We start from the raw sequence: 24,994 nt of genomic DNA, 5'->3' as shown, positions 1-24,994 counted from the left end.
GCACAACTCACCCAATCTCCAGATCTCCACATCCCTGCATGTCTTGGCATAACATCATATACCTCAGGATGTCGACGCGTCGCAAACATCCTCAGACGCTATACACAGGTACAGTGGTTCTTGGTACCACCCTCAAACGAGCCCTGTCCTCCAACATTGACAGCCGTGTAATAGGCTGTGGCTGCATAGTAGCAGGGCGCCCGCCCGGGATTCCACCAGGCGAACTCGGTTTCGCACGCCGTTTTCAAGCACAGGGCAAAGGCGTTGTCGCAGTCAGTCTTGCTTTTGGGACAGTCGCCATAGCAGACGTCGTGGTTGCCACAGCACTTGTTGAACCATAATTCGGGGACGGCGCCCTCAAAGTCCTTAGGTCCACATCCGTTAGGCGTGGGGGGAATACCGTTTGATACGGGCGTTTGGCCGCCTGGGCAGCGGCCAGTGGCATCGCGCTTCTCGATTGAGCGGGAGGCGCTGAGATGGGCCTGGGGTCAGATAACATCCGATACGATGCTCACGTCATCCCGAATCGCGTTGTCGCGTTTTGGGAGGCGGCGCGGCTGGCCGTAAGAGCCATCGCGGGGTGCGTTCGAGTTGGTAGTGTCGATCTGGGCGAACGCGGCCGCCAGAACGCCGAGGATGATGAAGAGACGCATGTTTGATGGGCGCGAAAGAGAGAAGCGTTGACAACTTGAGCTGGCGAAGCGGTCGCTCACCAGCTTTTATGTAGGACGGCGACTGGTCACATAGGAGATCATAGGAGAGTCACATCCGCGCGGCGCGACCGGCCCTGAGATTAACCATTGCTACAGCTTTGGGCAATGTGAGATACACGATGGATAGGCTTTCAACTCGTGCTGGTTGCGAACGACTTAGTCATTCCAGGGGAACAGGATTTCCTCGTTGTCAAAGAGACCAACGTAATGAGACGTTAGGTTGTACATTGATCTGTTGGATGACATGTCCATCACGTTGTGAGTCGCGGTACCCAAGGACGCAACACTCTAAGGGGCTCAGCTTGCCTAAAGGAGTTTGGTCAGAATGGGGGTGAAACAAGGCCGTAACTGTTAGTGCGGGATGCAAGTTCAACGCCTGTTCGTTCCAAAGTTAAAACGCATGTTATGACTAAGGGGCAACGGTCCAGACACTGTCTTAACACAAGTAGCATTTACCGCGTTCTTTGACGATGGTACTTTACGAAAGGCATCGCCAGTGTTTGCGGAGCTGTTGGGCGATGTTGGGCCGGGGAAGCGGCAGAGCTGCTCAGTGTCCTAGGTTAACCGCCTGGACGTGAATAAGAAACTGCCTGGAGCCAGGGCCCACGGGTCATGCAATACTCCAACACATGCACCACCCCAACCCCCCCCTCAACCCCCCGACATCACGTGGTGAACTCGCAAGCTCCTGTACTAGTGAGGCCCACTATGCTCACGAACACCCTGACCCCAGAATAATACACGAACACTCTGACTCCAGAATAATACACGAACACTCTGACCCCAGAATAATACATGTCATTTCTGCGGATGGGCACGAAGCGCAGCGTCCGCCGAGCCCACATGGCCGGTACCAGAGTGCTCTCGAGTTGGCTCCACGTTCCGAGCACCCCGAAGTTGTCGCTACCTTACCGCGAGAGTTTGACACCCCTCGGGCGATAAGAGCCATACGCTCTACGCTACGAAGAATGGAGCGAAAGCTGAGAAACAGCATGGCGTCTTTCTGGGGACACGAAACTCATCACCTCGTCAATATACAGGATATTCCCGCCAAACCTCCATTGTGTGGTTTAGCCCAAGGCACCTCGGCCCCGTCCTCGGCAACTTGTACAGGCGACCTGTGTCTCTCTTGACTACTGCAGGTCTGCTGGGCATGCCACCGGTTCTGCGGCCCAAGCAGGGATGGGATCTGAGGGGAGTTCAAGTGCATGTCGTTATCGTAACTGGCGGAGGGTGTGCCCCACGAAGCCCGAACATACGTCGGAGCCCCGGACAGCTTGGGGGTATCTATTCCAAGACGCAAGACATGTGGAGATATCCAGCGCCATCGGCAACCCACGCCAATCGGCGCAGTGCCTGGTTTCGGACAAGTGGCCGGAACAATCTTGCACAATATGAGAGGCGAGGCTCGCACTCGCACTCGACGGTAAGCTCGCCAACGACCACGGACATGTCTACTCCGATCGCTCGGCAATGTGATCATGGCAAGGCCATAAGAGGCCGACGTCGGCGCCACTCACCAGAGCCGCCGGCGGTCCGAGCGCGGCCGGCGGCGGCGGAGTTAGGACATAGCTGGGCGCTTTAGTCTGCGCAGAACCGTCTGGGTATGCAGAGTAGGGCCGACGACGTGCATTCGGACATGGACAGGAGACAAGTGTTGGTGGAGAATGCAAGGTTCAAGTGTTGGTGGAGAATGCAAGGGTCAAGCTTCACTGAATTGTATCGTACTGTATCTCTGAGACATTCCAAGACATGGTGTTGCATGAAATCACTACATCCTATCGACTTCCGATACCCCGTAGTGCCACGCCATGTGGTTCCCTTACTTCTCGTAGTGCCACGCCATGTGATTCCCTTACTTCTTGGCGGCGTCGACGGCGGCGCGGGCCGCGCGCGCGTTGTCCAGCGCAGTCGGCATGTCCGAGTGCAAGCACACGGTGTAATATCCGCGGGTCTCGGGGAGTTCCAGCGGCTTGCCCTGCTTGTCGATGGTGGTGTAGTCCTTGAGGATGCTGGTCATCTTTTTGCTAATGCCCTCGACGGTGGCGGGGTTGCTCATTGGCACGGACAGGAGGCTGGCGTCAGCATTTATTTTTATATGTCCTCACGTCTTTTCGGCAGAGTAGTCGATGTCGACAAAGATCTCTGGGACGAAGGGGATGCCGAGCTCGGCGCACACCTTCTCGTGTGTCGTCCCGGCAAGACCGACATAGGGAAGAGGTGGGCCGTTGGGGGTGAGGCTCAGGTGGGCCTTCATAAAGGCGCGGCAGGCAGCCTCGTCGTCACGAAGGATAAAGTAGAATGCGCCGTGGGGCTTGACGTGTGAAAGCGTCGCGCCTTCGGCGTCAACCATCGCCTTGAGTGCTCCGAGCTGGTACAGCGCCAGGGAATAGACTTCCTCGGGCGTAATGTCAAGCTTGCGCCGACCGAAACCCTTGACGTCGTCGAGGCCGGGGTGCGCTCCGATACCGACACCGTGTTTCTTTGCGAGCCTGACCATGCGCAGCATAGTGGCGTGGTCACCGGCGTGCATGCCGCAACTAGTGGTTAGAACTCTCCAAGCCCTACTCACGCAATGTTGGCAAAGTCGATCAGAGGGAAGAGGTCCTCGTCGGGGCCAAGGCGCCAGCGGTAGTAGCCCTCGCCCTGGATTTAGAGATGTATGTGTTGAGACGCACCATGTCGCAGTTGAGCGAGACGCCGACGTCCTTGAACGCCTGCGCGACGGGTGTGCTGTTCGAGGCCATGGTGAGGTGTGTGGTGTGTTTGTTCTGTGGCAAGACCGGGGAGGTTGGAGTGGGAGTGGGCCGTTGAGACTCTTATCCAGCCCGCATCTCCGCCGTATGGCCGGAGAGGTGTCACTGATATGGGATAGTAGTACATCCCGTATCGTTTACCCGTCGTCTCCCACCCCACCCACTCAGGCACGAGTGGAAACCCGAGGTTTGGCAGAGAACAATGTCCGGGTTGAACAAGTGGTTGATTGTGGTTTCTTAGTAAAGTGGCAGGGAGTGGCGGGATTGGCGGTGGCACCCGATGCCGGTATCTCGTTTACCTCGGCTGATGACAACGTCATATCATGTGACACCCAGCAGCGTGAATCACCATACGCTGAACAAGAACACGGGTTACCATCCACCTCTTCCTCGCGTTCCACCGCTTCTTCTAGCCCGAATATCTCCCCCCACAGTTCCTGCTTTCACGCAACCGCATCGCATCGCAACGTAGATACAATCCCGATACGATTGTGATAGGGCGCGTTGTCGCCAACCACAGTAAAGATACTTGGGTCCCGATTACCCGACTTATCGATGGGTTAGCGAGCTTGGCGGGACTGAGCGCTCATCTCTTGCGCTTCACCTTCACTCTGTCTTGACCCACCGATTAGCTATTAAACAAGAGCGCGCGCGATATCCCTTTCCCATCATGAAGCCAGCCACAATGACTGTGCAACACAAGATTCTCATTGCCAACCGTGGCGAGATCGCCTTGCGCATCCAGCGCTCGGCGGACAAGCTTGGTGTCCCCACTGTCGCCATCTACACTCTTGCGGATGCGGCGACACCCCACGTCTCCGCAGCCGGCGAGTCGTACATGATCGGCGACGGCACCGACCCCAGGGGGTATCTGGACATGGAGGCGATTCTGGACATTGCCAAGAAGAGCCAGACGACGATGATTGCTCCCGGCTATGGCTTCCTGTCTGAGAACGCGGTGAGTAGTGGCTTGAAAACGACTCTGACGGCAGACGTTCGCAGGTATGGTTGAGGACGCGGGCATCATCTTCCTGGGCCCAACACCCACACAGATCTCAAGCATGGGCCTCAAGCACGAGGCGCGTGAGGTCGCCAAGAAGGCGGGTGTGCCGATTGTCCCCGGATCGGAGGGTGTTGTCGACAAACTCGAGGACGCGGTTACTATCGCGGCTGAGATTGGATACCCCGTCATCGTCAAGGCCAGTGGAGGCGGTGGTGGCATGGGTATGACTGTATGCCGCGACGAATCTGAGATGCGCGCCAACTTTGAGGCGACGCGTGAGAAGGGTGCCCTACTCTTCAAGGAGCCTGCCGTGTTCGTCGAAAAGTACATTGAGCGCGCACGCCACATTGAGGTGCAGGTGTTCGGTAACGGACGTGGACACGTCATCCACGCCGGCGAGCGCGAGTGCAGTGTGCAGCGTCGCCACCAGAAGATCATCGAGGAGGCACCTTGCGCCCTCTTCGCCACTCCCAAGGGCCAGGAGGTCCGCAAAGCTATCTGCAAAGCTGCAGTCGAGCTGTGCCAAGTCATGAACTACCGTTCCGCCGGCACGGTCGAGTTTGTTCTCGATGATCTCTCGGATAACCTCGACTTTTACTTCCTTGAGCTCAACGCCCGTATCCAGGTCGAGCACCCTGTGACCGAGGTGATCCACCCCGGCCTCGACCTCATCGAGCTCATGATCCGGCAGGGCATGCAGTCAAATGGCTCGCTTCCTGCCGCCGAGCTCCAGCAGGAGCCGCTCCTCAAGATTGACGGACACGCCATCGAAGTGCGTGTGTATTGCGAGAACCCCAACGCCGGCTTCCAGCCCTCGCCTGGCCAGTTGTTCGAGGTTCGCTGGGGCGACGTCGGACCGCGCGGCCGTATCGAGACTTGGGTCAAGAGCGGCTCGCTCGTCTCACCGTATTACGACCCAATGGTCGCAAAGCTCATCGTGTGGGGTCCCACCCGCGAGGAGGCCATTAACAAGGCCATCCAGTGTCTCGACGAGACCAAGGTCGTTGGCCCTCACAACAACATTGCCTACTGCCGCTCTATCCTCGACACCAAGGACTTCCGCGAGTCTACCGTCACAACGACGTGGTGCTCGCGCTTCAAGTGGCGCCCTGCTGCTGTCGAGGTTGTCACCCCAGGAATCTCGTCTACCGTTCAGGACCTTCCGGGCCGTCGTGTCGGTCTCGGCCTGCCTCGTGGCGGTCCAGGTGACATGCTGTCGTTCCAGGCTGCCAACATTCTCGCTGGTAACGACCGCTACACCGAGGCCCTCGAGTGCACGATGCAGGGCCCCAAGCTGCTCTTCCACGTCGACTCAGTCGTCGCCGTCGCCGGTGCCGACATGAAGGTTACCATTAACGGCAAGGAGGCGCCGCAGTGGACGACATTGTTCATCAAGGCCGGCGAGACCCTGTCTGTGGGTATGGCATCCGGTGGCGTCGGCCTGCGCAGCTACATTGCTGTGCGTGGTGGATTTGGCAACGTCTCCGAGTTCATGGGTTCCAAGTCGACGTTCACGGGTGCCTCTCTCGGTGGATACCAGGGCCGTACCCTGCTGCCAGGCGACCTCCTCGAGATCTCGGCCTCTACGGATGGCCCGACGCTCACTGTCCCCCCGGCAGCTCGCACTCCACTCTCCAACGAGTGGACTGTTCCCGTGCTCGCCAACGCTCAGTGGGACCTCGAGTACCTCGACAAGGAAGGCATGGAGACTCTTCTCGGCTCTACGTGGACGGTGTCGACGTCGTCGAACCGCTCCGGTCTTCGCCTCGACGGCCCGCGCATCAAGTGGTCGCGTGCCGACGGTGGTGAGGGTGGTGCCCACCCTTCCAACGTCCTCGACCAGGGTTACGCGTTCGGTTCGCTCAACGTCAACGGTGACACGCCAGTGCTCTTTGCTGTCGACTCTCCTGACATGGGCGGTTTCTCCAACGTCCTTTCCATGGCTGTTGGTGCTTCTTGGAAGTCGGGCCAGATGCGTCCTCAGGACACGATCCGTTTCGTCCTTGTATCCCCCGCCGAGGCTGCGCAGATCAACAAGGACAACGACGAGTGGCTCGCTGCGTGCACGACGCCCAAGGCGCAGCCACTTCGCGAGATCACCGCTTCCAAGGACATTCAGGACATTACGCGCTCGTCTGTCCTCCACCACGTTGCGGCAACAAAGGACACGCCCGCGCGCTGGATCCGCCAGTGTGGAGACGAGTACCTCATCTACGAGGTCGGTCCGATGCAGCTCATCATCCAGGACCGCGTGCGTGTTGAGCTGTGGGAGCGCGCCATGAAGGAGGCCAACATCCCCGGCGTCGTGTACATGAACGCATGCGTTCGCTCGTCCATTGTCCACTTCAACCCCGAGAAGATCAGCCAGGCAGACTTGGTCAAGCGCATGGCCGACATCGACAACGCCCTTCCGGCGGGTTCGGACGTCGAGCTCGACGTCACTATCCACAAGTTCCCCTGCGTGCCCGATGACAAGTGGACGCACGAATCGATCGACTACTACATGAAGACGGCGCGTAAGGAGGCAGTCTACCTCCCGTCCAACACACAGTACATTGCCGACAACAACGGCATGACTCTGCAGGACGTCCACGAGACGCTGACGTGCACGCCTTGGCTTGTCCTCGCCCACGGCTTCTTCGTCATGCTTCCTTTCATCATCCCTATGGACCCCACGCGCCGTGTTCTGGGCCAGAAGTACAACCCATCGCGCACCAAGACCTGCGAAGGTGCAATTGGCCTGGCCGGCGTCATCGGCGCCATCTACCCCATCGCCAGTGCTGGCGGATACCAGCTGCTGGGACGGACGCTCTCGACGTGGCAGGCGTGGGCTGAGAAGCACAGCATTCTGAACAACTTTGACTCGATCGAGTTCTACACCGTCACCGAGGATGAGTTTGTCGACATTGAACGCCAGTTCAAGGCTGGGAGCTGGAAGCCCGAGACTCGTGCGTCCAAGTTCAAGATGGTGGACTACCTCAAGTTTATCGCCGAGAAGGAGGCTGCCACTGCCGAGTTTAAGCAGCGTCAGGCCGAGTGCTCGACCCGCGTGGCCGCAAAGGAAGAAGAGATGTTCAAGGCCTGGCTGGCCGAGAAGGAGGCCGAGGCCGCCAGCGGCAAGACGTCAGCCAACACGGCCGAGGCAGATGGCGAACCTGTCATCTCACCCCTGTCTGCCAGTGTTTGGAAGGTGCTGGTCAAGGAAGGCGACATTATTGAGAGTGATGAGCAACACGTCGTCGAGCTCGAGGCCATGAAGACCAGTGTCTTCATCGCAGCAGGTGACGACATGAAGGGCAAAAAGGTCAGCGCGATCGTCGTCCAGCACGGCGACGCCATCAACCCAGGTGCGCCCCTCATCTATCTCAAGTAGTTGTAGCGCATGTATTGGATCTTGCTGGCCGGCTTGGGTAAACGGTATCCGGATACAAGCTGTCCGCGGCTGTAGGCAATGTCTCACCTCATGCTGAGATGACCAGGACCGTGGACAGCCGGTCTGTTCGGTTTATTATTACTCTCAGCTCCAAGGAATCTTGCGTCGTCAGTCTCGTCATCATGGTATGTCCATGATGACGAGGAGGGTATTAGGGTACCATGTTCATCAGCTGACGATCGGGTGGCTTGTTCAATCCTCCATCTTTGCTGAAGTGATACTCTGAATTGGGTCTGCACTGCTCTACACAACTCTGCGCCGCTCCATCAGCCTCAATCTTTCAGTCATACCAGAAACGACAATCGAATGCAGTCACATATGCGTGAGTTGTCACAGCGCAGTCGCCACTGAAGGGGTTCCACCGAGAGACCACTGTTGACTTGACCCAGACGCAAACGAGCACCGTGGTCCGGCTACCGTGCGGCGCGGGAGCGAGTCTCAGGATGGAAAGCTGAGCTCGGAGCAGCAGAACACGATACACGAGTGGGAGCTCAAGCACGGCGTAGTGCCTCTTGACGCAGCACACCCGCACCACGCTGTCGAGGAGAGTCGCGGAGTCACCGTACCGACTGAGAAACGTGGACCGGCTGGGCCGCGACGCGGTAGCATGGCGGAGACAGTCCCGCTAAGCCCAACGCAAGTCGCCACAATGGACGAGTGGGACCTCAAACACGGCATCGTGATGATTGAGGAGACTCGTGTAGCAATGACAATGGAGGTGGACTAGCGCCTTGCTATGCATTTACTATACGACTACAACTGCTCTTTCCCATTCTGTCATTCTGCCCTCTGCCCATATGAACAATGAACCAAGAATCGCCTCTCACACGCCTAGTAGTGCCAGCGATGGCCTGGGTGTTTCCAGTCGAGATCGCTAATCTGCTCCTCGGTCATGCCAGCCAGCTTGGCATCGACATCCACCTTGTCGCGGCGACGGTTGTCGTAGATCAGGTAGGCCCAGAGGACAAGGGAGAGGATGAGAATCATGCTGGAAGTCGCAAGGTTAAGACCGTTGCCGATGGGGTAGTTTGGTCCGTCAAAAGGCAGGAAGGCCCAGGTACTGATGAGACCGCCAATGTTCCCGAACATGACGTTCATACCAATAGCCGAGGAACGGGCCGTGTCGGAGAGGACGTTGGTGGCGACCTGGGCGTTGCACAAGGGCCCAAACACGAACGCGCCAGAGGTGATGAGGAAGGTCGCGCCGTAGCGAACATGTGGGTTCGTTGATGCGAGGAACATAATGTACCCGACCATCATGAGAGGTGCCGAGAAGACAAAGAAGACGAGGGACCGGCCAGTCTTCCAAGTCAGGAAGGGCAGGGCGACGACAAAGAACGCGCCGACAATGTAAGGCGGGACGGTGTGGAGCTGTTTCTGGATGACCGACTGCTTTGGGTAGATGGTGGCGACGATGGTTGGAAGGAAGAACGCCAGGCCCTGGACGGTAATGTTGTCGAACAGGAAGATGACAGAGGTCATGATTGTGTTGGGGTTGAAGATACCGCGCATGACCTTCTTGGAGTCAATCTTTTCGAGGACCTCGGTCGTGCCGACGTTCTCAGACTTGACGCGAGCAATGGCGAGTGCCTTCTCCTCATCGGTGAGCCAGCGAGCAGTGCTGGGCCGGTCGGTGAGGGTAAAGAATGAGATGATCGCAAGGCCTGGACGTTAGCTTGAGAATGGCGTACAAAAACATACCCATGGTGATGATGCCCTCGATGATGAAGAGCTGCTGCCATGTGTGGACCTTTCCGATACCATTGAGTTTGAGGATACCAGAAGCGAGAAGACCACCAAAGGCGCCAGCCAGGGGGGCCATGACAATGTAGAGAGCGAGGCGGAAGCCAAGCTCGGCCTTGCGGTACCAGCGGGACATGTAGTAGGCAATACCAGGGAGCATACCGCTCTCGAACACGCCGAGGAGGAAGCGAATACCAGCCGCATTACTAAAGTTGGTCGCAAAGCCGGTGAGCATTGAGAAGAGGCCAAAGCCAAAGGTGAGGAACGGGAGCCATTTGCCCGGCCCAACAACCTTACACATGAGGTTGCAAGGGATCTCAAAGATGATGTCTGCCGTCAGTTTTGTCCGCCAGTCCGCCAAGTGGACTCACAAGAGATGTAGAACGACGTCAAGAGGATGTTGTACTGGTATCCCTTGAGACCGAGGTCTTTTTCAAGACCTGCGAGACGCGCGTTTCCAATATTGGCGCGGTCGATAAAGCACCAGAGGTAAAGCAGTGCGACGGTAGGAACGACGTAGAGGTCGATCTTGCGTACGAGGCGTTTCTCCGCCTCGGGGTCAAAGTGGACGAGAGGCTGTCCTGCGTGGTTAGATAAGACGACAAACGAACGCACCATGGATGTCAGTTGCGGCATGTCCACGCGCCGCAGCGTCGACGACATCCTCCTCCACTACGTGTGTGCTGGACTTTGCGTCTTGTTTCTCGAGGTGTGAGATGTATGTCTTCTCGCCGTGCTCGGCGGCGGACGGGTTGTGTGCGGACATGGTGAGAGAGTTGTGATGTGTAGTCTCCGTTGTCCGTCCTGTGATCGTCTCGAGTAGTAGGTAGATGCTTTGGTGAGATGTAAAATCAGTCGTACTCTCCTTTCTGCTTTTGAATCATTCTGCTCAGAGCTGCGGTCGTGAGATTGCCGAGGCGTGAGATGTGATCTGACAGCCTGGTCAGCTCCACTCAGGCTGTCGTTTGCCGTCCATTAACGCTATGGGCGTTTGGGCGACTGGGCGCTCCACGCAATCTTGCAATCAAGGCAGAGAGAGAGGTGGCGTAAGAAGCGGAATGTGGGCCCCGGAACATCCGAGCATGTGTCTGGGACCCATTCACATGCGATGTGAACCAGAGCTCGGTTGATCAACTCATCAGGATTACACCATTACAGTCTGCGGGCCTCATCTGTCCGGGAATCCGGGGTAGCTCCAGCCAGTCACCATGGCGCGATGTCTCACGCATCGGCCCCTCATCCCCGCAAACTTACGCTTCCCCGGAATCCCTGGCCACCTGTTACGGCATGCATAGCCCAGCAACGGTGTGGGACTGCCGCGTGAGCCCTCTGCCCTGCCTGATGCTGAGATAGCCTGCCGAGCTGCCGATTGGAGAAACACGCCTCTACGGCGGCAAGCGCCACCATCGGAGGGGATCTGGCCGGCGTGCGGGGGCGTGCGGGGGCGTGCGGGGGGTGACGTTGACGTTCAACTGCCAAGCCAAACCACCACTCCTGCAACATGTTCGGTTTCCGGAATCACATCGGCAACGGCACGGGCGGGCACCTGGCCCCACACTCTCGCATCGGGTGGCCCGCTTCAACATGTTACATAGCTCGGGGCCTCCAATTTCTCCACAAGCCACAAGGGCAGAGAGACCACATGTGTGATTCATCCATTCCTCAAGCGACACTTTGCTTCCTTTGCTTCTTATCTTCACGTTTGTTTAACTGGCATGTCCCGCCGTAACCCGCCTGATGCACTCGTGCCTGGGGCTACTGGAGCTCGACAGACATCTCGCAATCAAGCTTGCGCGACAGGTTGGACACAGTGAGCGTCTTCAAGTGTTGATCATAGACAACATCGTGGCACGCCTCGCCATTGATCGACACGCTCCTCTGGGCATCCTGCCCAGCGAACACGATCGAGTCGAGCTGGTTGCAGTCCTGGTACCCGAACGAGCCGGAGATATGGAGCTTGCATCCGTCCTTGAAGTCGAGGTGGATGTCACTCACAGCGTCGCCCATGTCGAGGCTCTCACCGTCATCGAGGCGCAGGTATCCGTGCGCTTCCCCGTCTGCGCTGGGCGCAACGATCAGACGGAACGGCAACTGCCGGTTCTCCGTGGTTGTCATTGACTCGCCCAGGCGTAGAGGCACCACAGCACCTCCCTTGATGTGTAGCGGCATCGTGTCGTAACCCACGTCGGTGAGGGTAACTGTGGCGCCCGAACCGTCGACCGCGGCCAGTGTAAAAAAGTCGTAATACCGTCCCGAGGGGAGGTAGAAGCTTACGCTGGTGCTGTTCTCCTCGACGACTGGAGACACGAGAAGGTGCGGCCCGTAGTAGAACTGGGCCTCGAGACCAATCGTGTTCGCGTCCTGGGGGTGTACCCATGACAACGGCCAGATCGCCGGCGTTCCATCGTCGACGTGCTGTTGCAGGAACGAGTACGTATAGTCGAGAAGCTGAAGGCGGACGTGTCCCGCAGCGCGCGCAGCGATCGTGGTAAGGTTCCAAAGATAAAACTCTTGGCTGATGCTGCCGAGCTGGCTGTTAGTTGCTGCAAGTCACCGCGCTCACCTCGTTATGGTTGCGGTAGAACGTGTTGAATGCTCCAAGCCATGCCCACCGGGCGCATAGCGTCTCGGTGGTGTTACCGCCAAAGCCGCACGAATCTGCGCCCACCACACCCACTCCCGACACAGCCGCGAACTGGAACATCTGACGAATAGTCTGGATATACTGCTCCCAGGTGGAGATGTTGTCTCCCAACCAGATTGACGACGGTGTTCCGCTAAAGCTCGAGCGCGCGATCGTGAACGCACGCTTGCCGGGCCGTCTTTTGAGAAGCGCGTTGTGCGTGACAATCGCATGTCGCGAACCATAGAGGTTGTGCTCGTCGTACGTGCGCGCCCCATTCGCCTGCACAATATCCGTGCGCGCGGAGAAGTCGGAGATGTTCTTCAGGCCCTCTTGGTCGCCGGCCTTGGACGGGGGTGCACGTCGGTCCTGAATGCGGTATGGGGGGTACAGCCATTGGCTGTCGAGCTCTGGCGAGAGGTAGTCGTCCAGCGTGTTGGGTGGCGGAGATTGGATCTGGCGCTTGTAGACCGAGCGCCGGGTGGCATTAGAACTATTAGAGGATCCAAGAGGTGCAGAAATGTTCTGTCCTGGTGTGAATGCCTCGAAGCCGGGGATGGAACGGGGTATGATCCGGGGCAGGGGACGACGAGGTGGCATTTCACGCTCCGCCGACACACGGTAGATGTTGGCCTCGAGATAGGGAAGGAAGTTTGCTAAAAGTCAGAATCCATCCATCTCGCAAGGCGTCTCACCAGGCTCATTCATGTCAAGCCAGATGCCGCTGACGTCGACGCCCGTGTCGGGATTGAAGAAGCGCTCAAACTCTGCGTCCCACCAGGCCTGGGCGCGCTCGTGTGTCCAGTCTGGGAAGGCGGTGGGGCCGGGCCAAACAACGCCCTCATACAGCGTGCCGTTGTCGTACGCCATGAAAATGCCCTGCTCTTTTCCAGTCTGGAGCGTCTCGTAACTCTCGGCAGAGACGTTTGGCGTTCCGCTGTATGTCGATGGGTCGACCATGACGATCATGTGGCGGTTGCTCGCGTGCAACTTGTCAATAACATAGCGGACTTTGTCGAGGGCGAAGCGGTCTGGGTCCAGCGTCTGGATCCAACGCTGTGAGTGTTAGTTCTGATGCGGCTGGACACTCACGTCCTTCATGTAGTCAATGTCCATCCACTGGACTTCGAGTGGGATTTCAGCCGCCGTGTAGTTTGCGACGACCTCGGCAACGTAAGCAATGTCAATATACCCATATCGACACGAGTGGAACCCCAGGCTCCAGTACGGCACGGGTTCACTGACGCCCCAGACCTGCGAGCCCTGGCGGGCGACGTCGGCTGGCGTTGGGCCGTTGAAGAAGAACAGGTCGACGATGCCACCGAGTGTATTGTACTCGATCTCTGACCCGCCGTTTGGGAACTTGACATCCATACCATGGCTGCTGAGGAGGAATGTGCCGCTTGCACTGGCATGTTGTCCGACTTTCTGATTGACGTAGAAGGGATGGGAGCCGTACAGGTTGGTCCTGCCCGGCACACCATACGCGTCACGCGTCCACAAGGTGCGGACGTACCCGTCGTCATGGATAGGAAGCGTAAAGTTGTCCGAGTGTTGGGCCAGGCCCTGGATGTTGCTGCCCTCGGCGAGACCGCTGCGGACGCGTACGTACTGCTCTTCAAAAATAAGGGCGTGGCCCTGGGTGTTGAACAGCACCTCGCCATCAGACTTGCGCTGCACCTTGAACCCGAAGGGTTCGTGGACTATGTCGATCGCAAGGTTGCTCTCGTCTGCCGTGACCGTCATGTCGTCAATCTTGGGCCACTGGGCGACATCGGAGGGGACGACATGTGCCTTGCCGTCGGCGTCGGTGATCCGAACACGGAGGCGGTCTGGCGTCTCGTACCGCACCTGGATCTTGAGGGTTTGATAGTCTGGGCCATAAGCATTGCATTGGCCGACGAGCGAAAGCGTCCCGTCAAAACCAGTGTCATGCGACTGTATCTCGTCGACCTTGTACCCTGCGCACTTGTCCGGCTGTCCGGTGTGGTTGACAGGAGAGGGAATGTCGATGATTCCATTGTTGGCGTCCTGGCGGGGTCTCAGCCAACTCTGGGCGTGGTGGAAGGACGCCGCGGTAGCCTGTGAAGCTGCCGCAAGGAGGACAGCAGTCGAGAGCTTCATGACGGGATGAAGCTGATGGGGAAGGGGAAGACGAGGAAGGTCTCTCTTTTATGGAAGGGAATACCATGGGCAGTGGGCAGCAGCTCTCGGCCAAACAAGACCCAAGGTGAAGGCTGGCGTCAACTCTACCGTAGAAGACATAAACAATGGTACCTGTCGGCACTTTGGCTCGTTGCCATGCATCGATAGCGTCAATCTGGTATGGAGCTAACCTAAATTGATGAGTGGGTGAAGAGGAGCCGCGCTATCTTCGGAGCAAGGCCGGGCCTGCGGGTAGTGAGCTACTACCCACAACTCGGCGCCCAGCCGAGATTTATCATTCAGGAACATGAGGTGGTCCGCAAAGTGTTCCGCGCAATTCTGTGTTCTGCGAATGACAGAGCATTGCTTTAGTTTGTTCCTCTCTGGTCAGCTGAGCAAGGCTATAAGCTCCAAGTATGCCTACCCCACTGTTCTGCCCCCTTGGAGTTTGTGTCAGACTGTCAAGTCGGAGGGGCGCCGAAGGGCTTGAGAATAGCTCGCATGAATAGCGACAAGCCCATATGGGCAACTAGAGACATACCGCGGACCGGAGGTGACGCTGATGACGTGATGACGTGGGTTGACGATGCGGACGATTCAGATGGGGGGTTGAGGGCATGGATGCTGAGGTCGGAGGGTCCTCCAGTGCTCCCCAGTGCTCCTCGATCTCGAGCATACTTGGACCTCGAGATCAAGTCGTCGACGCTGCCCACATTGCACAGGGTAGAGGTCATATGGACATCATCTAAACATGCTAGCGGCGTTTTACTTTACGGCAGTCTCAACTGGCAGCCGAGGTTGTACATTACGCTACGCGGCGACCTTCTTCTCGAAAAAGTGTGTGGCGTAGGGGTTGTCGTTATATCGCGGCACCTCGTAATACCCGTACTTTTTATACATGGCAATGGCCTCGGTGAGCACGTCCTTGGTATCGAGCCGGATTGTATGGGCGCCAAGGGCGACGCACTGGGCCTCGAGGTGTACCAGCAGGCGGGTGGCTACGCGGCGACCGCGCGCCGAAGGGTTGACCCACATCCGCTTGATCTCGGCGATACCGGGCTCGAGAATGCGCACGGCGCCGCACGCTGCGGCTTCTGGCAAGTTGGGGAGGTAGGCGAGGATGAATGCGCCGCGGGGGAAAGTAAACTCGTCTTCTTCCTCCTCGGCCGGGGTGACGGTCCCAGAGTCTTTGCCCGAGTAGAGGGAGACGTCGAAGCCTTCGTTGAACCGCGCGTCCATCTCGGCAAAGTAGGCGCGCTGCGCGACCTGCGCGTGCGGTGTGTTACTTGGTACCGTCTCGAATCTGAGGTCGGGTGAGGCTGGGGCTGCGTCCATCGAGTCTGGCATTGTGAGTAATGTGGTAGTGTTGGGTTGAGTTTAGTGAGAATGGAGTCGAGTGGCTCGCTTAGAGCCGGTGATTGCCGGATTGCCGGGTTTAGCCTGTCTTGAAATAACCTCATAGCTTTGGTCAAAGAGTCCTCAGAGCGCTCACAACCATGCTTTGAGCAACAAGATGTGTTGCGGCACCGACTAGGGATACACGATCACGTTGCGTTGCGTCGAGAGGTTGGCAAGCTCGGTGTTGCGGTTGTTGTCGACGAGCGGTGAGCGGGCAGAGTGGGCAAGAGTCCAGAGTCAAGTTGGTGGCCCAGCCCCGAGTCCCAACGGCCTTGGATTATCCGGGTGCCGCAATCCACTTGTTCACCTCATCTCCATCTTCAGACGTTCTAATGCGTATCACCCAACTCGTCAACATGTCGAAACAAGGCTCCACAGTCCTCGAATCGACGTTTGCTATCCTGCGCGCCCACGGCATGAAGATCATGTTCGGCAACCCAGGAAGCAACGAGCTGCCATTCCTGGCTGGCATGCCGGACGACTTTGATTACGTCTTGGGTCTGCATGAGGGCGCCGTAGTCGGCATGGCGGATGGCTATGCCCAGGCGTCGGGACAACCTGTATTTGTGAGCTTGCACGCGGCAAGTGGGAGCGGGAACGCCATGGGGGCCCTTACGAACGCGCGGTACTCGCACTCGCCGCTCGTGATGCTTGCGGGCCAACAGATCCGCCGCACTGTCGGGCAAGAGGTCATGCTCAGCAATGTTGACGCGGCGTTACTTCCGCGTCCGCTGGTAAAATACTCTCACGAGCCACTGTCACCACAAGACGTGCCGCGCTCAGTCACCCAAGCGATCCTTGAAGCGACAACAGAACCAAAGGGACCTGTCTACCTCTCGGTTCCTTATGACGACTGGAAGGAGCCGGCACTCGCGGACGATGTCCACCTCCCTACGCGACGTGTGCGTACGGCTGGAGGCCTGTCTCCAGATCTCCTCGCCGAACTGGTGGGCCGAGTCGACTCGGCTCAGAACCCGGTCTTGATCCTCGGACCAGACGCGGACGGGTCACAGGAAGCATCCGTTGCGCTCGCGGAGCACCTTGGCTGTCCGGTGTGGGTGGCGCCAAGTCCTTGCCGCGCCCCGTTCCCAACGGCCCACGGGTTATTCGCCGGCATCCTGCCCGCAGGGATGGAGAGCGTGCGTGCACGCTTACAAGGACATGACGCCGTCCTCGTCGTCGGTGCTCCAGTGATGCGTTACCACAAGTGGGAACCCAGCGCGTATCTCAGTGGTTCACCTGACGTGATCCACCTTACGTCCGACCCGTCAGAGGCGACGCGGGCGCCGTACGGTGACGCCGTGATCGCTTCCATTGGGCCTGCCCTCCGCGCTCTGGCAGACAACGTAAAGGACCGCGGTAAGGGGCCCTTTGCCCCGCGCGATATCGTCCCAGCAACTAGGGGAGACGGTGGGATGACAGGCGAGCAAGTCCTGGACGTGCTCAATGCACACACCCACGAGGGTATCAGCTACGTCAACGAGACCACAACCCTCGATGCGGTCTGGATGTCGCGCGTAGCTCTCACGCGACCGGGTCAGTACCACTTTCCCGCTTCGGGCGGCCTTGGCTTTGGTCTCCCTGCAGCTGTTGGCATTGCACTAGCGCGTCCCGACTTCACAGTCGTTGCAACTGTCGGTGACGGCAGTGCAAACTACGGCATTACTGCGCTGTGGACTGCCGCACAGCGCCGGACACGCGTCGTGTTTGTCATCGTCAACAATGGGACATATGGAGCCCTCCGCCGTTTCGCCGCAGCTATGAACGCAACCAACTCGCCGGGGCTCGACGTGCCTGGCATTGACTTTGTGCAGCTCGCACACGGATATGGCGTGCCGGCGTCGCGGACCACCAACAGGGACGAGTTCGAGAAGGCGTACAAGGACGCTCTAGAGGCCGAGGGCCCAGTGTTGATTGATGCGCGAGTTCTACCATAGACGTGCTGCATGCAGTTCATGTTACACTCCGACAGTCGGAGCCTACAGCGGTCTTCGAGTCGCGGCTGCGGAGCAACGTTGACCCATCTTGGCACGAGGAGAGGCGTTATACCGTAGCGGCAGGGCCCGGGGCGTGAGGGTCAGCTGATGTATGCAGCTGGCGCGCATGAAGATGGGCCTTCTTCTAAGATACGGTAGCAGTGCTCGTTGGTAGAGCGCGGACGAGGCCGGTATCGAGTCAACCTGCATCTACTTTGAGATGATACTAATCAGAGGCGAAGATGGGGCCAGCCACTGCTCCAACGATGGCTCTGGACATGGTTCAAAGCTCTGATCGGTGACAGCCGATGTGAGAAATGACCCGGTGGACCGGCTTGGGCACCGGAGCGATTGCTTGTCATTACCGGCCACAATCATACATACAACAACACCATGCATCACCCTTGTTCATTCATTGCTCTTGTCGCTGCTCTTAACATGTCGCTGCCACAAACCTACTCGTCACTCCCTCTCAAGGAGGTGCGCGTGTCCAACCACCCCGCCAACGCGGCTGGTGTCACTCCCATCCAGATCGTCACCCTCTACCGACCCAATGCTCACAATGCATTCACGCGTGTCATGCAGGAGGAGCTCGTCCTGCTGTGGAATACGTTTGACGCAGACGACCGCGTCAAGGTCATCATTATGACCGGACACGGAAAGATGTTCTGTGCTGGTGCAGACCTGCAGCAAGGATTCAAGCGCGACTTGAGCGGCAAGATCAACGACCACAGGGACGGGTACGTCGTGGAAAAGAGGAGAGAGTTGACGACAGTGGTGGCCGTGTGGCCGTCGCCATTCACCAATGTCGTAAGCCGACAATTGCCGCGATGCAGGGCTCGGCGGTCGGCGTTGGCATGACCATGACGCTGCCGATGGCAATCCGCGTCGCGTACAAGGGAGGCAAGTATGGCTTCCCGTTTGCGCGCCGCGGGTTGGTCATGGAGGCTGCGAGCTCGTTCTTCCTGCCAAAGCTCGTCGGCAACGGGCGTACGATGCATCTCATCTCGACAGGCGCAACGTACCCTGGCGATCACAAGTTGTTCGACGGCATGTTCACCGAGGTCATGGACACGCCCGATGCTGTGCTCACGCGCGCGGTCGAGTTGGCGACAGAGATTGTTGACAACTGCTCCACCGTCGCTTGGGCACTCATGCGCGACCTCGTCTGGCGCCCAACTCCCAGTGCTGAGGAACAGCACCTCCTGGACAGTCGTATCCTCTATTCAATGTTCTCGGGCGCAGACAATAATGAGGGCGTCAAGGCATTCCTCGAGAAACGCAAAGTCAACTTTACAGGGAGCCTGCCCAAGGACGCGCCAGAGGTTTACCCCTGGTGGCCACTCATCGACACCCGCGACCCCGTCAAGGATGCCAAGGCCAAGCTGTAGCGCGGACTGGCGAAGGAGCATTCCTCCGCCTGATGTAAATAGGTAGAGTGCATGGAATGAAGCTTGTGTATTTTGTGGATCCGGCTTGGCCCGTTTCATGCGGACCGCCCAGCGGCGACTCTTTTCGGCCTGCTCCGTCGCCCTTGGACACTGCGCTTCTACCCCAAAATGAGAACGAGGCGTCAAGTACTGTGGAGGAATAGAGAGGCAGGCCGAGCCAATGTATGGGTCAAGGACGCGTTGACCAATCGGCAAAACAGTGTTGCAGGGGACCTGGCCAACCTGGGCCCCCAGCGGTGAGGCCCCAGCGCTTCAGTGGGACGACATGGTGCATGATGACTCGGCACTCTGCTTGATCCTGCGACTGTCAGAATCGAGGTAACATTGTGGAGCCCACCTGTATTGCGGGGAATCCATGTTGCTTTTGCCGTCAACCTACTGTATATCCGTCCTATCTGTTTGGCTCAATGGTCCCATGGTCCTCTGCTGCCTTCATATACCATCTGGTCATGTAGACCGTCTCAAACAAGCTCCCCACTTTTGCGCACTCCAACACCATGCAGTACACTTCGCCCACACTGCAGTTCCACGAGGACGGCTACGAGGTCCAGGACCCCCGCATCAAGCCTGCCCGCGGCTACGGCCTCAACCGATGCCATCCAGGTGGAGCCGGAGCCGGTGCCGAGCGCGCAGATCTGCCCACCGAACTCGATGTTCTCATCATCGGCGAGGGGCCCGCCGGCATGACGACAGCAGCTCAGCTGAGCGCTTTCCCCGACCTCAACGTCCGGCTCGTTGAGAAGCGGCCGAGCATGCTTCTTGTCGGACAGGCCGACGGCATTCAGGCGCGTTCGGTCGAGACATTCCAAGCGTTCGGCTTTGGCAGCCGTATCGTCGAGGAAAGCTACCGCATCACTGAGATGGCGTTCTGGAAACCCGACCCCACCAACCCCAAGAACATTATCCGCACAGCTGTCGCTCCCGACGACCCTGCCGAGATCTCCGAGTTCCCTCACATCATCATCAACCAGGCGCGTGTCATGCAGTACTTTGGCGACTTTATGCGCAACGGTCCAAGCAAACTCGTTCCAGACTACGGTATCGAGTACGTCTCTCACAAGGTTGATGAGAGCCACGATTACCCCGTCGAGGTAACCCTGCGGCGCGACGGCAAAGAGTTCACCGTTCGGACCAAATACCTCGTCGGCGCGGACGGAGCGCGCTCGCAAATCCGCCGAGACATCGGCGCGATGCGTCTTGGCCAACAGGCACTGCACGCGTGGGGTGTCATGGACACGCTGAGCGTCTCCGACTTTCCCGACCTGCGGACAAAGTGCGCAATCCAGTCAAGCGCTGGATCCATCCTGCTCATCCCACGCGAGGGCGGTCAGCTCACGCGCCTCTATGTCGACCTCGGCGACCAGGACGAGACCGACGCGGGTGAGGTGCGCAAGACCAACATCAAGCAGATTATCCAGTACGCCAACAACATCCTCCACCCCTACAAGCTCGATGTCAAGGACGTTGCGTGGCACTCGGTGTACGAGGTTGGACACCGCGTCACGGACCGCTTCGACGACGTACCGGCGGACCAGGTCGGCAAGCGCGACCCCCGCGTCTTCATCCTGGGTGACGCGTGCCACACTCACTCGGCCAAGGCTGGCCAGGGCATGAACGTGAGCATCCAGGACGGCTTCAACATTGCATGGAAGCTCGGTCACGTCCTTATGGGTCTTGCACCCCCTTCGCTTCTGGCGACATACACTGGCGAGCGTCAGGTCATCGCTCAGAACCTCATCGACTTTGACATGCAGTGGTCATCAATGATGGCGGCCAAACCAGAAGACTTTGAGTCTCCGACCGAGCTCGAGGACTTTTACGTCCGCACCGCCGAGTTCCCTGCCGGCTTCATGACCGAGTACAAGCCTGGTCTGCTCACGGGAAGCACAGAGCACCAGGCTCTGGCCAAGGGGTACCCAGTCGGCAAGCGGTTCAAGTCGACCCTCGTGTCGCGCCGGTCCGACGGCAACCCCGTCCACCTAGGCCACACTGCTCTCGCCGATGGCAAGTACCGCATCTACGTTTTCGCGGACCCACCCAAGGCCGGGCAGCCGAGCAAGGTCGCTGACCTCGGGCGCTGGCTGCAAGAGGACCCAGCGTCACCGATTCAAGGCCGCCAGCACTGGTTTGACGTCAAGGTCATTTACCAGCAGCGCCACAACGACTTTGAGCTCCTCGACACTCCCGACGTCTTCCGCCCTGCGTACGGCAAGTTTGGGGTCAGGCAGTACGACCGCATCTTTGGTGTCCACCCCCAGGTCGACATTTTCGAGGAACGCGGTCTTTCACGCGAGGGTGTGGTGGTCGTCGTCCGTCCCGACCAGTACGTCGCACAGGTTCTGCCCCTTACGGCGACCAAGGAACTGGCCGAGTACTTTGCGGGCGTCATGCCTTTGCGGCGTCCTAACGGCGCGGCCTGAAGGAGGGAATGAGAGCACGAGAAGTAGAGGGAGGAAGGTGGTCAAGCTTGAGAGGTGTCGTACATTATGCATTGTCTGACTTTTAGATTGTCATTAGCATTCCAAGGTAGGAAAGGTATTAACGGAAGCAAAAAGTGTGGTAGTTGCTTGGCGTCATCATCGTTTGCTATCTTTCTCTTACTTTGTTGTTCTAACTTTGCTCACAAAACCAACTCTCTCCCAGTCGCCAGTCGCCATGAGCACCAGCTCATTCGACATGGCAAAGCTTTCTCCAAACGAGCGCAGCGACGCTATGCGGACCCTCACTCGCATCATGGAAATGCTCGCAGACGAACCAACAAACGCCCTCGTCGACGAATGGTTCCAGCGCGCAGTCACACAATATGACGAGCTCATGGATGGGCGCTACCTTCATCTCCAGCGCCGCGATCATACAGGGCGTACATCCATTGTCCCCATCGACCTCTCGGGAATCCAGGCCCCAGTTGCGTCTGCGCGCCCTATTCACCCCGCTCTTCCCCCTCTCGACCAGGCGGATGTCGACGACCTCAACACTGTCTTCACGTTCCTGATATCACCGTGCCTGCCTCCCCCATTGCAAGGTGACGAATCGGGGACCGTCTTTGTGCTGGCCGGCAACGCGATCCTCCCTCTTGCTTACGAGTTCTTCGATCACATCGAGTACCTCCAGGACGACGAGCCCGTGACACTCATCATCAGCGGCGGGCGCGGGCACTCGACAGACTATCTCTACGACGCAGTCGCGCGAGACAAGCATCTGCGTGATATAGGGACGGAAGGAGCGGCAGAGGCGGACGTGCTCCTCGAGGTCGCCCGCAAGGTGTTCGACATCGACTACGCCATCGGCAACGGTAGCGTGACGCTCCTCCTTGACCCACTCAGTACCAACTGTGGCTCGAACGCGATCGAGAGCAAGCGGCTCCTCGACAACGCTGGTATCTGGCCAAAGAGGATCTTTGTCGTGCAGGACCCGACGATGCATCGCCGCACACTCGCGTCCTTTGAGAAGGTGTACGCCGAGGACCAACGGGCAGGGCGCCAAGGCATGCCAGAAATACAGGGCTGGACGTTGCAACCCAAGGTCGTGCTCGGCGAGGAAGGTGCACTGGAGTGGGAGACAGACGAGGCAGACGACGACCAGCTATGGGAGCCCGCCCGCTTTGTGAGTCTGGTGCTCGGCGAGATCCCGCGACTTCGCGACGACCAGAACGGCTACGGGCCCAGCGGGAGCGGGTACATTGCGCATGTCGACATTCCGCAAGACGTCGAAGAGGCCTGGGGTCGTCTGCACACGCGGCTGGGAGTGAAGTCTTAGATTGAGGCGAGCATTCGAATCCGGACTTTTTCTTGCTCTCGGTTGACGAGGTGTTGGCCGGCGATGTTGGTGGTGAACCTCACCAGCCCAGGGTGGCACGGTGGGGTCCCCACCTCGGAGCAAACTCGGACCGGCATTGTCACTTGGCCGTTACTTCACCGTTGGCCGGTCGGCACCGGCCCGTTTTCAATACCCCGCGCCGTCACCCTCCCTCTACACCTCTGCAGCTTCTTATACATATAGACGACATGAACAGCATGGGCACGTCTCTCAAGCCCAATCTAGCATGTCGACCTCAACAACCTCACTCGCCTTTCCAGACCTCGACAAGACCTCGACGCCGGGCTCCTCGGGGTGTCCTTCGCCCGCTGAGACTGTTGTAGAGGTCCAGCCGACCAAGGAGGAGTACCCACCCAGGCGCACCCAGTACAAGGTCCTGCTTATCCTTATGCTCTCATACTTCATTGACGGTATGTCTCTGAACCCATCCTCTGCGGCTGCTAATACCAGTGCTCTCCGCATCCGCATTCACCGTTTTCGCAGCACCAATCACCACCTCTCTCGGCGTGGTATTCGAGCAGCAGAGCTGGATCATTGTGCGTTAATTCCGCGAGCCTGGCTAACAGCAGACTTCCTATTCTCTCACATTCGCCTCCTTCCTGCTCTTCTGGGGACGCGTGTCCGACTTGTACTCGGCCTCTGCCGTGTTCCAGTACGGCTTCTTGGCGTTCGGCACCCTCTCGCTCGTTCTGAGCTTCATTACGGACAAGTACGCCTTCTTCCTTCTTCGAGCTTTGGCTGGCATCGCTGGATCATCGCTCGTGCCATCCGCATACCGTCTCATCGCCGCAACATTCCCCGAGGGACGCGAACGCGCCCGCGCGTACACTCTCTATGGCATGACTGGCAGCATGGCCAACTCCCTTGGCACAGTGCTCGCCGGCGTCGTCGGCCTCATTGACAAGCCGGGCCAAATGGAGGGCTGGCGCTGGTTCTTCCGTATCACCGCGGCGCTCGCAATTCCTGTCGGCATCGCCTCGCTCTTGTTGATCCCCAAGCGCGCGTCCCAGGAGAAGGAGGAGCACAGGCTGAGGCGACTCGATATGCCGGGTGTCCTGGTCATGCTCACTGCTGTCTTGTGCCTCATCCTCGCCCTCACACTCGGTGCGACGTACGGGTGGAAGAGTCCCGGCTTTATCGCGCCCCTCATCATCTCGGCCATTGCGTTCCCATCCTTCTTCTTGTGGGAGACTCGCCTGGACGACACGCACGCCATCCTGCCGTCTAGCCTGTGGAAGGTACCCAACTTTGCCGTCTTCCTGGTCTTTGGCCTGGTCATCTTGGGATGGTGGTCATCCAACTTTCTTCCGTTCATCCAGATGTTTGTCCTGGGTGGCGACAGCATGGTCCGCGCTTCTGCTCGCACCCTGCCAGAAGGGGGAGCGGCCATGGTGTGCAGCATTGTCATGATCATCTTTCCCAACATCATCACAAACCCTCGGTGGCCCATCTTCATTGCCATGCTCCTCGTGGCAGGTGCAAGCCTTCTCTGGACGTTTGCACCCGAGGTAGTTGGTCGCGGGTACTGGACACACGTGTTCCCTGGCATGATCTTTGGTTCTGCCGGCATGCAGGTTTCGCTCATCTCTACGCTGTAAGTCGGTTTGATCTGGCCCTGCTGACATCAGTGTGGGTGTGATGGCAGCTTGCCCAACCAACATGGCCGGCGTGGTCGGCGCGGCGCTCCAGACGGCCATGCACACTTCTTCTGTTGTGGCGCTCTCGATCCAATCCGGCATGTTGACCACTGCCCCTGGCGGTCTCAAGAACCTCACCAACTTCCGTGCCAGCATGTACTTTGAGCTTGGGTGGGTGTTGCTGTGGCTCGTCGGTTTCATGGTGTTCTATCGGCGCGTGGATCCAAAATCCAGCAACGTCGAAACTGCAGGAGAGAAGGTATAGATGCCAACGCCGACATTGTATCAATACATACATGT

General features: G+C 58.4%; 12 protein-coding genes across 12 annotated transcripts; 7 read left to right on the top strand and 5 right to left on the bottom strand.

Annotated features, from left to right (window-relative positions):
* Window positions 1-98: 98 nt before the first annotated feature.
* CcaverHIS019_0600240 (uncharacterized protein) lies at window positions 99-653 on the bottom strand (the record flags this gene model as incomplete). Its single annotated transcript, XM_060602436.1, has 2 exons — window positions 99-482; window positions 516-653. The coding sequence occupies 2 exons, from the start codon at window positions 651-653 to the stop codon at window positions 99-101; spliced, it is 522 nt and encodes a 173-aa protein (XP_060458830.1).
* A 1,915-nt stretch (window positions 654-2,568) lies between these two features.
* Window positions 2,569-3,460, bottom strand: CcaverHIS019_0600230 (uncharacterized protein; the record flags this gene model as incomplete). Its single annotated transcript, XM_060602435.1, has 4 exons — window positions 2,569-2,788; window positions 2,822-3,253; window positions 3,286-3,359; window positions 3,392-3,460. The coding sequence occupies 4 exons, from the start codon at window positions 3,458-3,460 to the stop codon at window positions 2,569-2,571; spliced, it is 795 nt and encodes a 264-aa protein (XP_060458829.1).
* Window positions 3,461-4,154: 694 nt separating this feature from the next.
* On the top strand, window positions 4,155-7,845 carry CcaverHIS019_0600220 (uncharacterized protein; the record flags this gene model as incomplete). The annotated part of the gene is made up of 2 exons (XM_060602434.1): window positions 4,155-4,427; window positions 4,462-7,845. 2 exons carry the CDS (start codon window positions 4,155-4,157, stop codon window positions 7,843-7,845), a joined length of 3,657 nt encoding a protein of 1,218 aa, XP_060458828.1.
* Window positions 7,846-8,223: 378 nt separating this feature from the next.
* On the top strand, window positions 8,224-8,632 carry CcaverHIS019_0600210 (uncharacterized protein; the record flags this gene model as incomplete). Its single annotated transcript, XM_060602432.1, has 2 exons — window positions 8,224-8,227; window positions 8,295-8,632. 2 exons carry the CDS (start codon window positions 8,224-8,226, stop codon window positions 8,630-8,632), a joined length of 342 nt encoding a protein of 113 aa, XP_060458827.1.
* A 104-nt stretch (window positions 8,633-8,736) lies between these two features.
* CcaverHIS019_0600200 (uncharacterized protein) lies at window positions 8,737-10,414 on the bottom strand (the record flags this gene model as incomplete). The annotated part of the gene is made up of 4 exons (XM_060602431.1): window positions 8,737-9,569; window positions 9,607-9,978; window positions 10,020-10,229; window positions 10,264-10,414. 4 exons carry the CDS (start codon window positions 10,412-10,414, stop codon window positions 8,737-8,739), a joined length of 1,566 nt encoding a protein of 521 aa, XP_060458826.1.
* Window positions 10,415-11,403: 989 nt separating this feature from the next.
* Window positions 11,404-14,395, bottom strand: CcaverHIS019_0600190 (uncharacterized protein; the record flags this gene model as incomplete). The annotated part of the gene is made up of 4 exons (XM_060602430.1): window positions 11,404-12,177; window positions 12,212-12,927; window positions 12,967-13,327; window positions 13,364-14,395. 4 exons carry the CDS (start codon window positions 14,393-14,395, stop codon window positions 11,404-11,406), a joined length of 2,883 nt encoding a protein of 960 aa, XP_060458825.1.
* Window positions 14,396-15,226: 831 nt separating this feature from the next.
* Window positions 15,227-15,763, bottom strand: CcaverHIS019_0600180 (uncharacterized protein; the record flags this gene model as incomplete). The annotated part of the gene is made up of 1 exon (XM_060602429.1): window positions 15,227-15,763. The coding sequence occupies one exon, from the start codon at window positions 15,761-15,763 to the stop codon at window positions 15,227-15,229; it is 537 nt and encodes a 178-aa protein (XP_060458824.1).
* A 407-nt stretch (window positions 15,764-16,170) lies between these two features.
* On the top strand, window positions 16,171-17,751 carry CcaverHIS019_0600170 (uncharacterized protein; the record flags this gene model as incomplete). Its single annotated transcript, XM_060602428.1, has 1 exon — window positions 16,171-17,751. One exon carries the CDS (start codon window positions 16,171-16,173, stop codon window positions 17,749-17,751), a length of 1,581 nt encoding a protein of 526 aa, XP_060458823.1.
* Window positions 17,752-18,228: 477 nt separating this feature from the next.
* On the top strand, window positions 18,229-19,181 carry CcaverHIS019_0600160 (uncharacterized protein; the record flags this gene model as incomplete). Its single annotated transcript, XM_060602427.1, has 2 exons — window positions 18,229-18,530; window positions 18,566-19,181. The coding sequence occupies 2 exons, from the start codon at window positions 18,229-18,231 to the stop codon at window positions 19,179-19,181; spliced, it is 918 nt and encodes a 305-aa protein (XP_060458822.1).
* A 557-nt stretch (window positions 19,182-19,738) lies between these two features.
* Window positions 19,739-21,661, top strand: CcaverHIS019_0600150 (uncharacterized protein; the record flags this gene model as incomplete). Its single annotated transcript, XM_060602426.1, has 1 exon — window positions 19,739-21,661. The coding sequence occupies one exon, from the start codon at window positions 19,739-19,741 to the stop codon at window positions 21,659-21,661; it is 1,923 nt and encodes a 640-aa protein (XP_060458821.1).
* A 235-nt stretch (window positions 21,662-21,896) lies between these two features.
* Window positions 21,897-22,997, top strand: CcaverHIS019_0600140 (uncharacterized protein; the record flags this gene model as incomplete). Its single annotated transcript, XM_060602425.1, has 1 exon — window positions 21,897-22,997. One exon carries the CDS (start codon window positions 21,897-21,899, stop codon window positions 22,995-22,997), a length of 1,101 nt encoding a protein of 366 aa, XP_060458820.1.
* Window positions 22,998-23,283: 286 nt separating this feature from the next.
* CcaverHIS019_0600130 (uncharacterized protein) lies at window positions 23,284-24,959 on the top strand (the record flags this gene model as incomplete). The annotated part of the gene is made up of 4 exons (XM_060602424.1): window positions 23,284-23,467; window positions 23,508-23,593; window positions 23,627-24,651; window positions 24,686-24,959. The coding sequence occupies 4 exons, from the start codon at window positions 23,284-23,286 to the stop codon at window positions 24,957-24,959; spliced, it is 1,569 nt and encodes a 522-aa protein (XP_060458819.1).
* Between the last annotated feature and the right edge of the window lie 35 nt (window positions 24,960-24,994).

This window comes from Cutaneotrichosporon cavernicola, assembly GCF_030864355.1.
Source record: "Cutaneotrichosporon cavernicola HIS019 DNA, chromosome: 6".
Taxonomy (NCBI): domain Eukaryota; kingdom Fungi; phylum Basidiomycota; class Tremellomycetes; order Trichosporonales; family Trichosporonaceae; genus Cutaneotrichosporon; species Cutaneotrichosporon cavernicola.
The sequence above is the reverse complement of the archived record's forward strand: the minus strand, read 5'-3'. Positions and strand labels throughout refer to the sequence as shown.